Source organism: Diabrotica virgifera, chromosome 7, assembly GCF_917563875.1.
Source record: "Diabrotica virgifera virgifera chromosome 7, PGI_DIABVI_V3a".
NCBI lineage: Eukaryota > Metazoa > Arthropoda > Insecta > Coleoptera > Chrysomelidae > Diabrotica > Diabrotica virgifera.
Window position 1 is genome coordinate 245,789,548 of NC_065449.1, and position 17,415 is coordinate 245,806,962.

The 17,415-nt window shown below is 30.5% G+C and overlaps 1 protein-coding gene and 1 non-coding gene across 2 annotated transcripts in view; both read left to right on the forward strand.

The window, feature by feature from the left end:
• Window positions 1-17,172, forward strand: part of LOC114329595 (major facilitator superfamily domain-containing protein 6) — a 103,649-nt gene extending 86,477 nt beyond the window's left edge. Inside the window, exon 7 of the mRNA XM_028278762.2 lies at window positions 8,979-17,172. Coding sequence (XP_028134563.1) covers window positions 8,979-9,067 — 89 coding nt within the window. The 3' untranslated portion in view covers window positions 9,068-17,172. The remainder of the gene's footprint in view (window positions 1-8,978) is intronic.
• LOC126889172 (U1 spliceosomal RNA) lies at window positions 12,488-12,644 on the forward strand. Its single transcript, XR_007699941.1, has one exon. It is a non-coding gene; the product is annotated as a U1 spliceosomal RNA (small nuclear RNA).
• Window positions 17,173-17,415: the final 243 nt, after the last annotated feature.

A 17,415-nucleotide genomic window follows, 5' to 3' on the forward strand; every position in this document is an offset into this window, starting at 1 on the left:
ACTTTAAAACAGTACTTACGGTTGAAACTCTAAAACCGGAAGTCATATGTCAAATTTCTCACCTTTAGTACCATCCTTGGAATATAAGCTTTCATTCGACATCTCACTTGTCATTCTATCTGGTATAATGACGGAGGAGTTGCGTCTACGGACGGACGGACGGACAGACGGGCGTGAATAATTCAACGTTTTCACATTTTTTCATGATTGGATGAAAACAACATGCATAATTTATTTAAAATACTGCATATTATGCGCATACTTCATACGTTTTTATTAGCTACTTAAGTTTAGTAAAAAATAGGAATAAGAATTTTATTTATACAAACGTTAAGTCGAAAACATCACATATTTATTTTTCTACGATTACTCTCTATTCAAACCTAACTAAATATAAAACAATGCTCGAGCCCTCGAGCATATTTTGTGATTACTTGTTCAGTTTTTAAGTTATTTATACAAATTTGGTTGGTCTTCTAATATTATGTTTTTGAATTTTAATTTGTGGGCAATTATTTTGAAATTTCTTGGACAAAAAGTTGTATTTACATATATTATAGTAACTTCTGTGTACAGTTCAGATTTTTTCCTTTTGTAATTTGAATAAAATAAGAAAAGCTGGCCGTTATTTATATTGATTTCTATATATCCCGCCAGCGACTACTCTGTGAGTGACGTCATGTGCGCGGCAGACGAAAACTCGTTCATGGGATCATGCGGGCCTGGACACGTATGATGTTTGGGGAGGTGGTTGTAAGTAGCACTAAAATGGAATGTGAAGTTTGAAAGAGTCATTTTAACCTTCGGCTTGAAGGATCACAGGAGCAGTGGTCCTTCGGGCCGGATATACTTTAATAACAGGACATTAAGTGAAACTAATATTTAATAACCATTAACCAACCAGTTATTAGAAACATTGGTTGAAATTTTTTATCCACATAACGTAAAAATAAACTGCGGTAGATTGAATTAATGAAGGAATTCGTTATGAAATTGTAAAATATAATTTTAGAAATTTTTATTTAGTATATTTTATATACTAGAAGTTAGTTTTAACTACCAATATTTGTAGTGTGATTTAAAAACAGTAATTCTTCGAACTGTTTGAATAATATTAAAGTTTTATTCATCTGCCATCAATAAATCATTACATTTTTACGTTTGTCATTGTCAAATGGTCTTAATAACGTTCCCATAAAAGAAAAATCAAATTTTGAAAAGATTAACACCATTAAAAATACTAAAACCTTTTTTCTTTCATCTATGAAACCAATACACGTATATGTGATCCATGGATGGATGTCTGGATCTTGAAAACAAAGATAAAACTATCAAAACATCATTCAATAACTCTCTAATAGTCTTTTTCACGTTTAATACTTTGTAATATCGTTTGCTTTTTTAACGTTAAAATCTAAATAAGTAACATGTACTAGAATGTTTTTCTTTATTGAAGCTTAAATAACAATAACTGCTTTATTATTAATAATCCAACATCTATTTTTACCATGGTCACCAAAGAAGATAATAGTTCAATGAAATCCTCCGAAAAACGAATTAAGTTGTGGTAAGTTGAGGATATAACTACGTAATTGTATAAAACTGGTACATAGCTGTACCTTTATCAATATTGATAGTATTTTTTTGTGTATCAACTTTGCCCTATATATTCTATCTGCATAAAAAGAATAAATTGTCCTATACTAAACATAGTGTTCTTTCTATCCAGTTTTCAGCAATTTAACCGCCCTTCCACTCAACCTAAGAAGTTTATTGTGGCTCATCATCCCTAGGCTAAAGTTGTCACTTTTTATTCTATACAGGGTGTCCCCGAAAATAGTGCGTTCCTTTAAGGTATGGATATAATACACAATTTAGAACAAAAAAGTCCTATAACATTTTTTTCTTAAGTTAACCGTTTCCAAGAAAAAAATTACATTGTTCTCCATATAAGTGAATTTTTATTTTCATAAATTTGAATGGCATGGCAACGTAGCCTAGAAGAACTTGCTGTGACTGTGGAAATTTAACCTAATAACCCCTTGTTTATTTACTTTGAGGTGTGATTTTTGGGGTTGTTGACATCGTAGGTACCTACCTGCAAAATAATGGATATGGGTTTGAATGATATTTACATTATTTTACCTACTTTATGATATAATACAACTGACTTACAAACCTACTTTTTTAATCTTTAGATTTTAGAGTTGCGCGTTGTTGCCAGACTTCAATTTGCATATCAAAATGTATTTTCGTTTTTTGGTCAAACGGATCAATTTAGAAAAAAATGTTATAAGACTTTTTTGCTCTACATGGTGCCTTCTACCTATACCTTTAAGGAACTCACCATTTTCGGGGACACCCTGTATATCATAAATTTCCGCTTGGAAGATATAGAAGGATTAGCTAGGTTTTCACCAAGACTTAGCTTTGATTTCTCTCCGTATACCCCAATTCTAATTCCTTGAGATCCATTTTATTCGACTTATTCGTCCCTTCCTGGAAAAAGCTTTGCTAAATAAATATATTTAGGTTGTATTGCATCTGGTATCATTTCCAATTCTGGATGATTTTTAATTATCTTTTCAGATTTGGTCCCGATATCATTTTGCCCTGCTTCCTAGCGTCTTATACGCCAGAGGTCACCAATTATGTTTCCTGGGGGTCCGTTTCGCAAACATATGACACTTGCGGGGTCCGGATTGAATGCTATATACCTGTGTCTCATTGTTCTGATTCTTTGTTAGAAAATATCCCCTTTAAACAAATCAGAAGGGTGCAGGACGAAATTTTTGAACCGAACTTGTTAAACTATTTTTTTTTAACAAATTCAAAACATCACCTTTTACGCCCTGTGTAAATTATTATTTTTGAAGTTGTCAAGTACTTAAATTGAAGTTTAAACATTCAATTTTCAGATTCTGATGAGTAATCGGGGCTTATTTCAATTTAGACCGTTATTTTTAATTGTTAATTATGGGCGTCCACTCGACCCCTAAGCCGCCGCTGCGGCACCTCGTACTATATGATTGGCGTATTTAATTAGCACATCGGCAATAATTAACTAAATAAATTATTTAAAAAAAAACTATGTTAATAATATGTATATTATAAATTTTTAATAAATTTTCGCAGAAGTACGTATACAATATAATTTGGCATAAATATGTATAATATGTACCTATACGTGCGACAGAGACGAAGGTATACGCATACAGTGCGACGATTAACAATTGAAAACAACGGTCTATATTGAAATAAGCCCCGATTACTCGTTAGAATCTTGAAGTTAAATGTATAAGCTTCAATTTAGGCACTTGTCAACCTGAACACTAAGAATTTACACATGAGTTTTCAAGCCTCGAAAATGCGTATGCGTATTTTCGCATTTTCAAATTTTAAATCGCTTAAAACTCGAAAACTATAAACATTTGAGAAAAATAAAAAGAAACATTTTTAGTTTAAAACTACCCAAAAAACCTAAAAATACATATTTCGGAGCAAAAAAGTAATTTTAAATTTGTTAAAAAAATTGTTTCCTGTGTAAAAAAATATACAACCTGTCTGAAGTTTGGAATGAGTTTAGTGCAACTGATTCTCATTAGGAAGTGGAGATATTCATCTGTTAGCTGAGATGTGTACCGATTTTTAATAAAGTTCATTAATGAAAAAGCTGTTTCGCGCACATAAGTTGAGCCAAACATAGTACACAATTTCATGGTCAAACATTTTCAAAATTGCAAAACACTATAATTCTGAATTTAATCGCGGTCCGTACAAAACAATTCTACGGTCCGGATGAGGACCGCGGTCCGCCAATTGGTGACCCCTGATTATACGCCTTCTACCTTGGTCTCCTTTTCCATCCATATACATATTTATGTAATGGAGGGAGGTCAAACATGACCTCCATGGAGACGGTTGGGGCAGTCGACATCACTCCTGTTATGATTAAGTATGCTTAAGTTGAAGCTTATTCAGCTTCACTTTGGTGGTCTTTGACAGTTTCTCTATACAGAGTGGGTATCCAGATGGCAATAAGATATCAGTACTACTTTTTGTAGTAGTGTAGGAAATATTTCATCCGCCTCTGAAGATTTAAATGAAGCAAAGTTGGTTATGCCCCACTTTACATACATTCATCGGTTTGATGTTTATTGTAGAGAATTCCCAGTCTTCTTTTCTAGGACGTTTAGGTCGTTCTAGATTATCCGCTTAAGCTTAATAATAATTAAAAAGGGGTAGTTCCCTAGGTTGGCTGTATACCATATAGTTAAAAAACTCTAACATGAAGTAAAAACCACTTCTATGTAATAGGTATATTTACTAAAAATTTTAAAAATCCCAATGGATTGAATAAAATATGTCCAATTCAGAACGTTTTCGGACCTATCAGTCCATCATCAGTGAATTCAAATACATACTTGCTAAATAGCCCCAGAACCAAGCAATGGTTGTAATTATAATTCAATCTGCATTATTTTTAAGTTAAATTGAAAAGGCTAAACGCCGATGTTGAAAGATAAAACCTCCGGGAACATGGTGAAACCCTATCACGAAACTTAATTAATAATCTTAGGCCAACGTTGACTACCAAGTCTTGGTAGTTCTAGTTGACTACCAAGACTTGGTAGTCAACGTTGGCCTAAGATTATTAATTAAGTCTCGTGATAGGGTTTCACCATGTTCCCGGAGGTTTTATCTTTCAACATCGGCGTTTAGCCTTTTTAATTTTACTTCAAAATAATGTAGATTGAATTATAATTACAACCATTGTTTGGTTCTGGGGCTATTTAGCAAGTATTTGAATTCACTGATGATGGACTGATAGGTCCGAAAACGTTCTGAATTGGACATATTTTATTCAATCCATTGGGATTTTTAAAATTTTTAGTAAATATACCTATTACATAGAAGTGGTTTTTACTTCATGTTAGAGTTTTTTAATAATAATTATTGTTGAGCCTTTAAATTGGTTCTGTAGTAAATGCTCTATCGTTTCTAGCCTAATAAAATAAAAAAAAGTCAAAATGTAAATTCGTACAGGTTAAAACAAATTTTATATCAAAGTTTAGGTGGCTACAAAAAATATTTTCAAGAAAGTATCCAAATCGTACAAGGGGATCATTGTTTAAATAAATAAAAAGGGGTCATTTTTACAAAAAAAATACTTTTTAAACTGCTGAGGTAATTCACTTATTAATGAAGGTCTATGGGATTTTTTCCTGAAAAATTAAAGGGTTAATCTTTCACATAAGATTTACTGAATTAAATTTGACCCCCTATTTATTTAAATAATTGTATATAAAACTTTAAAAATTAATTTGCAAAAAATTATTTTTAGCGTTTTAAATAAGTACTATAAAATATCTTATTTTACAGACGAAGTTGCGCTATGTTACCAGTATTAAATAAAAAAAAAATTGGTCAAAAAATATTTAACATTTTTTAAAATATTGAATTTGTTTATTAAATGTTATTATATTTTCAATTGCAAAAATGCGGTTGTTGCCAAAGAAATATTCACCCGCTTAAGATCTCATTATTTTTATTTTTATGTATGTTTTCGATAATTGTATTGATAAATTCAAATTTAAATTAAACTCCCACCTAAAATGGCATTTGAAAATTATTCAAATTTGTTTATAAATTGTTTTTTTAATAACATCGCGGGGATTAAGTATTTTGAAATGCCGTTTCGATAATTGCCTTCCTGGGAATTTTTTACTAATTAACAAAATTTTTTTGTCGTTTTTTTCTTCTTCTTTTTTCTTGGAGTTATATTACTACGGGCCCTTTTAGGGTTAAATTTTATTAAGAATGTCGAATCTCTGAGTTGTAGATTCTGGACCTAAAAATATTAAGATTTAACTAAAATCTCTTAAATAAAATGTGGCTACTTACTGAGTTACAGTGTGTTTTATTTAAAAATTTAAAAATTATTGTTACCAAGTACTTTGAAACTATTTGACGTATCCTTATCATACTTGGCAGAAAGTGTGGCTATTATAAACCCTACTAAATTGTGATTAATAAACGTTTCTAGCTAGTGCCAGAGGCGTACAACAGGGGATAGTGAATGATTGACCCTTCCCAAATTCTACGCCACTGAGTGAATTACTATTTTAGCGAAATTTTTCGATTCTCCAATACTTTGTATGTAAATAACTTTATTGGTATCGATAAAGTCATCAGTTTGAGAGATATTGTAAGTTTAAAATGAATGAATGAATAAATCAAAATAAGTATGCCATTTCATTTTTAACGTCCAATATCTCGAAAACTAATGACTTAATCGTTACCAGTAAAGAGTATATTATTTACATAGAAAGTATTGGATGTTGTTCTGAAGCTATTTTCTTGTGGCATTTTTACAATTTTAACTATTTAGAATGGGAAATAAGCCACAATATTATTAAAAAATGATTTTTATTAACGTTTCGACGCCCAAATCGGGTGCCGTTGTCAAAATACAAAATACTATTATTATATACAATAGTATTTTGTATTTTGACAACGGCACCCGATTTGGGCGTCGAAACGTTAATAAAAATCATTTTTTAATAATATTGTGGCTTATTTCCCATTCTAAATAGTTAAAAAAGAAAGTATTGGAGAATCAAAAAATTTTGCTAAAATAGTAATTCCCTCAGTGGCGTAGAATTTGGGAAGGGTCAATAATTCACTATCCCCTGTCGTACGCCTCTGGTAGTAGCTAGAAACTTTTATTTATCAAAATTTAGTAGACTGTATAATACCCACACTTTCTGCCAAGTATGATAAGGATACGTCAAATAGTTTTAAAGTACTTAGTAACAATAATTTTTAAATTTTTAAATGAAACACCCTGTAACTCAATAAATAGCCACATTTTATTAAAGAGATTTTAGTTAAATCTTAATATTTTTAGGTCTAGAATCTACAACTTAGAGAGTCGACATGCTTAATGAAACTTAACCCTAAAAGGGCCCGTAGTGATATAACTCCAAGAAAAAAAAAGAAGAGGAAAAAAAGACAAAAAAATTTGTTAATTAGTGAAAAATTCCCAGGAACTCAATTATCGAAACGGCATTTCAAAATATTTAATCCCCGCGACGTTATTAAAAAAACAAATTTGAATAATTTTCAAATGCCATTTTAGGGGGAAGTTTAATTGAAATTTGAATGTATCAATACATTTATCGAAAATATACATTAAAATAAAAATAATAAGATTTAATACAGGTAAATAGTAGTAAATAGTAACATTTAATAAACAAATTCAATATCTCAAAAAATATTAAATATTTTTTGACCAATTTTTTTTTGCTTAATACTGGTAACATAGTGCAACTTAGTCTGTAAAATAAGATATTTTATAGTGCTTATTTAAAACGCTAAAAATAATATTTTGCAAATTTGTTTTTAAAGTTTTATGTATAATTATTTAAATAAATACGGGGTCAAATTTAATTTGGTAAGTCTTATATGAAAGATTTGCCCTTCAAATTTGTAGAAAATAGTCCTATACCCCTTCGTTAGTAATTGAATGACCTCAGCAGTTAAAAAAGTATTTTTTTTGCAAAAATTACCCCTTTTTAATTATTTAAACAATGATCCCCCTGTATGATTTGGATACTTTTTTGAAAATATCTTTTGTACCCACCTAAACTTTGATATAAAATTTGTTTCAACCTGTACGAATTTACATTTTGATTTACATGTAGTGGAATTTTATTTTACTAGACTATTCCTTTTGAGATTCGTCAAAGGTGCTGAATTGGGAAATTGGAGTAAAAGACAGAGATACAAAATTATTTAATCACAACGTTACAAACGATATAAATGGAGTTATTCTTCTTTCAGTTCATTAACATCTTTAATTAATCTTCCCTTACAGTCCCATTTTTAGTGCCATGGTATTTTCTTCAAATCTAAAAACAAGAATTTAACCATTACAACAAGAAATTAATATTTATGTACCATACTAGCTGACCCGGCAGACTTCGTACTCGTACTGCCTCAATAGATAAAAAAAGCTAAATTTTGTATACAATAAACTTAAAATAAACAAAAGGAATGCATAATTAGTAAAAAAATGCTCGATATGAATGAGGTTTTATTATTATTTTCAATTAACCACACATGATGTTTGAAGTAATAAAGTTTAGTTAGAAGTAACAAAATAAAGTTTGTAGTGTAACAGTTACAATCTTAAATTTGTTTTTAATATATTTGAAAATATTAAATATATATTTTTTGTTTAATTTAATTAAATAAAATTAATTAAAATTAAATAAAATTTTATAATTTGCTGCTTGTTCTTCTCGTGTGCTCAGAATTTTTCTCCTGCTTGCGGTTCGTCGGAAAAGTTCCATTTAGAGATATTTTTTGAAAATTTCGAAAAAAAAATCATATCTTGTCCAATTTGAGTATAAAAGTTAAAATGTTGCACTTTTCTTCCATGAAATTTACCGCTAGTTCTACAGGTGTGCTCATAATTTTTATAAGGTTTATGATTCGTGAGAAAAAATTCTGTTTGTAGATACCAATTTTTTGGAAATTTCGAAAAATTAAAAAATTCATATTTTGCCCAATTATTTGAGTCCCAGAATTAAACTGGTGCACTTCTCTTCTATGAAATTTGCCGCTCGTTCTTCTCGTGTGCTCCGAATTTTTCTACGGCTTACGGTTCGTTATTTCGGAAACCGATTGTGCTAGAGAAAAAGTTCTAGTACAGTTCTGTCCAGAATTCAGCTGGGAGTATACCTGCTTAATTTCGTATTTTTCACGTCATTATTGTGAGAGTTACGGTGTCATGGGCAAACTTCCTTATGACCTACGGGTATGCGCATGCGCCCGGTAAAATAAAAATTCACCCTCGTGCCTAAAGAAGTATAACTTCAAAAATTATAAACGGCTTAACAGCTTTATTAAACAATTATCGTATATAAATCGATTGAAGTTTAATAAAAAAAATATTTATACCTTTGTTTTAGGATCTCAGAATCAGTATTCGACACCAGAAGAAACTTTAGAAAAGGTCCAACGTGACGACGAAAAAGAATTGACGTACTTATATTCATGACAACCAAAGAAATATTAGTGATTCTAGTTAAAATGTATTTCTTTGGCCTTCGAAGGAACCAGAGCTATGGAGAGGTCTGAAAACGCTAGACGTTAAGGGTAATATTCGAAAATATGATCAATATTTTAAATATACATGTTCTCTCTCGATTTTTACAGGTTATAAAGACGAATATGGAATTGTTACGATGGTTCTTATGCACACGTTGTGAACAATTCCAATCTAATGTAGGTTTCGAACTGTTTCTAATGCCCCGTGCCCGTTTCTTCTCGATCGACGATGATAAATATAAATAAGTGTTGAAGTCGTGAAGTAAAAAATGGTTTTATTGACAGCTACTGAATTATTACACTACAGTTGTTGGTTAGATAAAATTTACAATATAGACTGCATGCAAAAGAGTGCAAATCCCCCAACTTATAAGTTCACCAATAACGTACACCTCAGCACAAAGATTAATGTATCTAGCATAGTAACAAAAACTTTGTACTTTGAAAGCTGACAAATATAATTTAAACGAGGAACTATTGCAACACTATTTGGCAATTCATTCGATTTGCCGGAAGTTGGATAAACTGGAAATTAAACTATTAATCGATATGTTTCACAATTATACACAGTGAAACTATAAAAAAGTAGGAAGTTAAGATAAATGTGAGATTACAAATTAAGGGATTAATTTGTGATTGAACACGTTGCTCAACTAATACATTAGATCGAAATATAAATGAAAAAATATCCAGCCTCTTATTTTGTACAGTCTGGTTGTCCCTCGTTCCAGGATTGATGCAGTAAAAACTGCATCAGATACAGAAAAATCAAGAAATTCAGAATAAACACATTTACTCCTAATCTATGACAGCTCGAGAGTCATTTATTTAATATGTACAGCTTGTTGCAATGATTTAACAACAGAAATAATGGTCAGGATAGAAATAGCAAGAAAAGCATTTGTAAAAATGAAGACAATTCTCTGCAATAAAGACGATAGATTAGAACTTAGCAAGAGCTCTAATATGGTACATGCTTTCGATTCTACAGTATGGACTTATAAATAAGCTACTAGTCCAGGACGCATCTGTTTTGAGATGGACTTTGAGAGGTGACTCGTATTTTTTTGCAGAAATTGCTTGGAATGTTGGAATTAACTCATATAATGATAATTGAGTTATCCTCCTGCTCAAAAAGGTCCGGAACATTGTTTAAATAATCAAAATGTCAAAAAATGAAGGAGAAATTCGATTTTTTTCTTCGTTATTTGATTATAACTTTAAAAGTATTCATTTCCGAGAAAAGTTGCACGGACATAAAAGTTGCTCAATTAAATTTGTTACAGTATAGGATTGGTTATAAATTTTAAAAATTGTCACCCTTGTTTCAAAATAGCAATAATTGCGAAAAAAACATAAAAAAACAAGTATTAGCATTTTACGTTTTTCAACCATTTCTACTACCCTTAGGACCTTCATATTTCACCCAGAAAAACTTTATGATATATTAAAACAATACTGTAAATCTCGTTAACATCGGTTCAATAGATTTTGCAAAATAAATTTTGCAATCCAGATTTCGCAAAAAAAATGCTTTCTTTCAAAATGTTGCAGGACTGAAAATAAAGCAAGTAGCAAGTTGAATTTTTTTTGCATAATATAGAAGAGTATCGTACCTTTCATTTGCAATTTGTAAAATTAAAATCGGTTAACTACCACGGCATCAGAAATTTTTTTTAAATAAACACTAATATTGGGTGCTACGCACAGGACAGCGGATACGTTTGCTCTGATTGGGCATTCCAATGACCTGTCAAAAATTATCGAATATTGCGGCTACCAACGTTTATCTAATATATTATTTTCTTACTCTATAATATTTTGTTGTACTTTAATATTTTAATTCCACAAAAATCAAACTAATTTGAGTTAAATTTATGTTAAATTTATGTTAAAATAATAAACTTTTATTCTCTAAGTTAAAATGTATGCACAAAGAAAGTTTTTGCTAAAAAAAGTATTTCAAAGGACAGAGTATGTGTTTTTATTTTGCAATAAACAAATTTATTTATTTATATCAAAATGTACTAAAAATTAAAATTTATCAATCATTATCAAAGGTCATTGGAATGCCCAATCAGAGCAAACGTATCCGCTGTCCTGCGCGTAGCACCAAAAATTAATGTTTATTTAAAAAAAGAATGTGTGTGTACTTTGTACGCACGTAAGAAGTTATACTTCTATTATATGATTTAAACGAAATTAATATACTTTTTATTTATATTTTGTTTAAATATTAAACTAATTTATACTTACTACTTCTCAAACATTTTTATTAGAACAGTGCCAAAAATTAAAATAATAAAAGAATAAAACACACACAAACACATTAAACAAGCCACAAATGATGTCTGAACATAAATTGTCGAAAAATTTTTTAACTAAATACGTATTTTCTGAAAAACAATTATATAATAAATATACTTACAATCATAAAATGTATTAAAAAAAACAAAAAAGAAAGTTTCTATTGGGACTCGAACCAGCGCTGATAAGAGCGGTTGGTATTGGAATTCATTCGCCTTCTCCGCTTAGCCATGGACACTATGTGTCATTATTTACGAAGATCGACTAACTAAACGGATTAAACTTGTGATATTTTGATATTTTGAAAATTGATCAAATTATTTTAATTTTGAATTGAAATGATTTAGAATTGAAAAAATACAACAAAACATACAGTTAAAAATCAATATATTAAAGTATCAATATCAAAAGTAAAAATCAATAAATCAAATTATATAAATAAAAGTATTACATACTATGTATTTTGGCAGATCAAATAGGTAGGTTTATATCCATGATACATTAACAATTATTACGTACCTGTTGCTTTTAAAAACTATTTAAAAGTCACTACAATATTATAAACTTTTTTGTTTCTGTCCTCACAACAATAAAACTAATATATTATACATTTGTTTACCTTTACCTTTACCTCCAAACCACAGCTACCATATCGGATAATTTTTGACATGTCATTTGAACATCCAATCAGAACAAAGTTATAATGCGCATGCGCCGGGCTGATAGGTTTTAACATATAAAAAAATCACCCTCTATCGCCGGTAAAGAAGTATAACTTCAAAAAATTTCTGACGCCGTGGTAGTTAACCGATTTTAATTTTGCAAATTGCACATGAAAGGTACAGTATTCTTCTACATGTAAAAAAAAATTAACTTGCTGTCTGCTTTATTTTCAGTCCTGCAACATTTTGAAAAAATGCATTTTTTTGCGAAAGCTGGATTTCTAAATTTATTTTGCAAAATCTGTTAAACCAATGTTAACTAAATTTACAGTGTTGTTTTATTATATCATAAAATTTTTCTTAGTGAAATATGAAGGTACTAATTGTAGCATAACTGTAGCATACTTACCTGGTGTAGGGGTTACCGTGATCAATAAGGCGGTTCCCCCAGAGTGAGGCCTTTCCATTGCACTACGGAGAGGCTGACCTCTGCGATTATCCCTAATGCGGATAACTCGGACACGTAATTTTTGCTAGTAGTTGCTGTAGCATAACTGGTTGAAAAACGTAAAATGCGAATACTTGTTTTTTGTGGTTTTTTCGTAATTATTTCTGTTTTGCAACAAGGGTGACAATTTTAAAATTTTTGAATCAATGCTATATTCTAGGAAATTTAATTACTCAACTTTTACGTCAGTGCAATTTTTCTCGGAAATGAATACTTTTAAAGTTATAATCAATAAACGAAGAAAAAAATCGAATTTTTCCTTTATTTTTTGACATTTTGATTATTTAAACAATGTTCCGGAGCTTTTGGACTGGGAGGATATCTCAATTATTATTACATGAGTTATTTCCAAGCAATTTCTGCAAAAAAATATGAGTCACCTCTCAACGTCCAAATGTACTAATGTTTTTACAGATGCGCCCTGGTCTATACAGTCATTTGAATTGTGGTGTTGAGAATGATGCTTAGAATAGCATGAACACAGAAGAAAACGAACATGGAAGTATTGCGTGAAATGGGCAAAGAATATGAAATAATAAGCACAATAAAAATAAGAAAGTTACAATATCTGGGACACGTAATTTATTTATTTATTTATTTACTGAAATATACATCCACCAGGTATAAACCCATAAAGGTGTACATAAGAAAACTACATTAACTGAACACTTGATGGCAAAATATAAAATAAAATAAAGAATAACCAAAAATGTTTCTGTTGTTAATACACATACACAATAATAATAAAACAAAGACCTTAATAAAGAAAAATAACATGACATCAATTCGATAAGCTATTGCATATTTCGCGTTTAAAGATGTTAAAACTAAGAAAAAAAATGTCCACAGATCTTAAGTTGAGGGGACAGTGATATGGAATGCTAAGATTGATAACACAGGGAAAGATAAGAGGAGGAAGGAGTATAGGAAGAAGGAGAGTGTCATGGGTAAAAAATTGAAGGGACTGGTTTAAATACATTTCAATAGAACTCTTTAGAGCAGCGGTAGATTGAGTAAAGATAGTGATGATAATATCTAACCTCCGATTGGAAGTCGGCACGTAAAGAAGAAGGAATCCATTGTTTAGTAAAAATAATTGTGGAAAAGAAGGTGGCACTAAAGCACCAGTGGCGTCGCATAAAAAGGTATCGTAACAATACTGTTACTGTTGACAAATATATTAAGAGACATGTTTGACCACGTATACTTGTCTCAGACGGTATATTTCATTCCTTACTCTCAGTATTAATAAAACATTGAAATATTTTAGTGATGTATGATTGAATAAACGATTTTATTATGGGAAATTAAAAAAAAAACAGTGACGTTACCATAAAACATGAATTCGTGTTTTTTGGAGTACTTAGTTGCATATTTTATTTATGCTAACATAACATATGGCTCGAATATTTTTATACAGACTGATTTTACACTTGATAGAACTTATTTGCAATTGGATATCATACATCATAATTAATAGCCGTATTTTGTAATTTTTTTATTTTTCGCTTAAAACTGTAAATAAAATGATAATCTGACAATTTTAACATTGTCTTTTGCATCTGCTGTCGTTTTTGTAAGTTTCTTTTACTGATTATTTGATCGCCGAAATCGTAGCATACATGGTTGAGCTAGGTGTAGGTAAGTTGTGAGACAGTTTGTAAGGTTATGTTCACTTTCCTTCACTTAATCTGAATCAATAAAGCACGGCAAAAGGCTATACATCCATTATGAAATGATACAGTATGACAAGCCTATGAAATTCTCTAGAAGAAGGTACCGGAGGTAAGAACGTTTTCTTCTTAGCCTCCTGTCGTCCATTGTTGGACATATTCCTCTCCCAACTCCTTCCATCAATCCCTATCCTGAGCAACTTACTTCGCAGGTTACACTGTTGCCATTTCTGTTATGTTTAGTTTATTCATATTTGCCTTGGTTAGGGTTCAAGTTTGACATCCATATGTCATTATATGAAGGATGCACTGGTTAGAATAGAATAGAAATATGCTTTATTGTCATGGAAAATTGTACAATTTTATCTACAAAGCTTATAAAAAGTCATGAAAACAAAACAATAACAATACAATTTACCAAAACACTGTTGAACACTTTGCTCCTCAAAGGTTTACAATAAAATTGGAAAGATAGACGACAATTCTCTGAAACATATAGGCAGAAAGAAAATCTTTACACCTCAAAAAAGGTTAATTACTGCCTGAAAAACCTTAGCTTCTGACTTGTGGAAACAAAATAGACAGAAAGTCTATAGTCCAAGAGGTAGCGCTGAAAAATCTCTTTGAATTTACTAAAGCTAGATTTTTCACAGTTGATTACTGTGATTGTGTAGAGAAACATGCTGCGGTCGGTCAAGCGAAACGTAGAACAGGGGTTACTGAGAGGGTATCAAAGTTGATTTCCTACGAAGGTAATTAAATCCATTTACTAAGGCTGAAAATCAGTACACACATTCTAAATTAAATATAAATAAAAGTTATTATAGTCGGTCAGCTGTATGACGGGACAGAGCCGGTCGGTCGGCCCCAGTGAATGTACAGTTATTCACTATATTTTGACGCCCTTGTAAACTGCTTTATTTACAGAATTAGAAAAAAATGTAAAATACAAAAGTTATTCGATTTTTAAAATTATGATTTTTTAACATATCCTACTAGTGACGTCATCCATCTGGGCGTGATGACGTAATAGACTATTTTTTTAAATGGGAATAGGGGTCGAGTGCTAGCTCATTTGAAAGGTTATTCAATTCCCTATTCAGTAATATAAACATTAACATGATTAATTATGCAGGCTGTCCAAAAAATTTTTTTTATTTAAATTGATTGTTTAATTAATAATTCAAAATTTTTTTGGACACCCTGTATAAATAATGATTTTAATGTTTATAGTACTGTATAGAGAATTGAATAACCTTTCAAAGGAGCTAGCACACGACCCCTATTAATTCTCATTTAAAAAAATAGTCGATTTTTCGATAGCCATAACGTCCAGATGTATGACGTCACTAGTACGATATATATGTCAAAAAATACATTTTTTTCTAATTCTGTAAATAAAGCAGTTTACAAGGGGGTCAAAATATAGTGAATAAACCTGTTCATTCATTGGGGCCGACCGACCGGCTCTGTCCCGTCATACAGCTGACCGACTATAATAACTTTTATTTATATTTAATTTAGAATGTGTGTACTGATTTTCCGCCTTAGTAAATGGATTTAATTACCTTCGTAGGAAAGCAACTTTGATACCCTCTCAGTAACCCCTGTTCTACGTTTCGCTTGACCGACCGCAGTATGTTTCTCTACACACTCACAGTAATCAACTGTGTAAAATCTAGCTTTAGTAAATTCAAAGAGATTTTTCAGCGCTGCCTCTCCGTCTATAATATTTTGCTTTCAAGTAAGCTAACAAATGCCATCAAATGGGAGAAACACATGCTCAGGAAATAAAATGAACTAACTATAATACTAATAAGAGTTATTAAAATTACCGGAACAACACCACTTAACGTGTTAAAACATTTATAGTTATAAACAATTTTGGTTTAAAACTTATCGGCAGTGGATGCAAAGACGTTTTTAAATTTATTATTTTAACATCTTAATTTTAACATTTGAATTCATTTATTTACTGGTTTTACAATTTTTTTGAATTTTCAAAAATCATTTTTGTAGAACCTCTCCAAGAATACCTAAGAAAAAAGCTCTGTGTTCCTATGAAAGGAAAAACGAAAAGGTAGTTTCTCGGTAGTGTTCCTATTTATTAGATTGTTTTATGGTGATTTTTTTGTGTTAAATTATTATTTATTGGTCGAAATTTTACTTATTTTAGTGATTTTTTTATATACAATACAAAAATTTGTTTTCCAAATAGTTTTAAGTATATTAATAACGAAAATGATGATTTTATAAAGATGAATTGCAAAAATACACCATATACCACTGTATTCGACAAAAACCTGATCAGTTATAGTTTTGTTGGCCATATTTGTTTGTTTTCCAATGTTTTCGTTTGATAAGAAAAACATTTTTATAGTTTGACATACATTGTTCAATGTAGTCTTGCTGAACTTTACTAAAATTGTCCCGGTAATCTTGTAACTTATGGATTCCATTCCTGAAATAGAATTCCGGTAAACTATCCGGAAAATTTTTGGAATGTAAGAACCTTTTGATATGCTGAACGTAGTCCTCCCGTAAATAATTCCATTACGTGCGACCATCTTGTTGGGGAAAATTTAGGCCCTCTCCTATCAGGGACTAATTGTTAAAATTTCTTAATATTTTTTCGCACAAATTGCACCTTCCGCCGCCTTATCATTTTTTTTTGTGACAAACTATCTTGTTTAACACATAACTGTGGTGTATATTGCAATTTTACTATTTAAATTGCCCTAAAAACAATTTTTTGTGAAATTTTAACTTCAGGGTTTATTTTGTAAGTTGTTAATTTATTGTAATTTCGTTTAGAAACATTTTTGTAATTTGTGATACTAGGGAATTTTATATTTATGAAATAACTGTTTTTGTTTCATATGGTTATTAAAATATGACACGAAAATTTTCATCGATTTATTATTTTTATAATTCCCGTTTTACCCAACTATGAGTTATGCAACCCAAACCAGTTGAGCACATGTTTGAGAATAAAGAGACCTGGTGGTGGTCAAACAAAGTTAATGAAAGAGAAGAGAAAATTATATAAATAACGTGAATAAAATGGGTGGGACTCTTTAAAACCATGAGGTCGACAAAAAGGAAGCAAAAGTAGCAGTATCAAAAGCTAAAGCAGAAGCGTATTCAA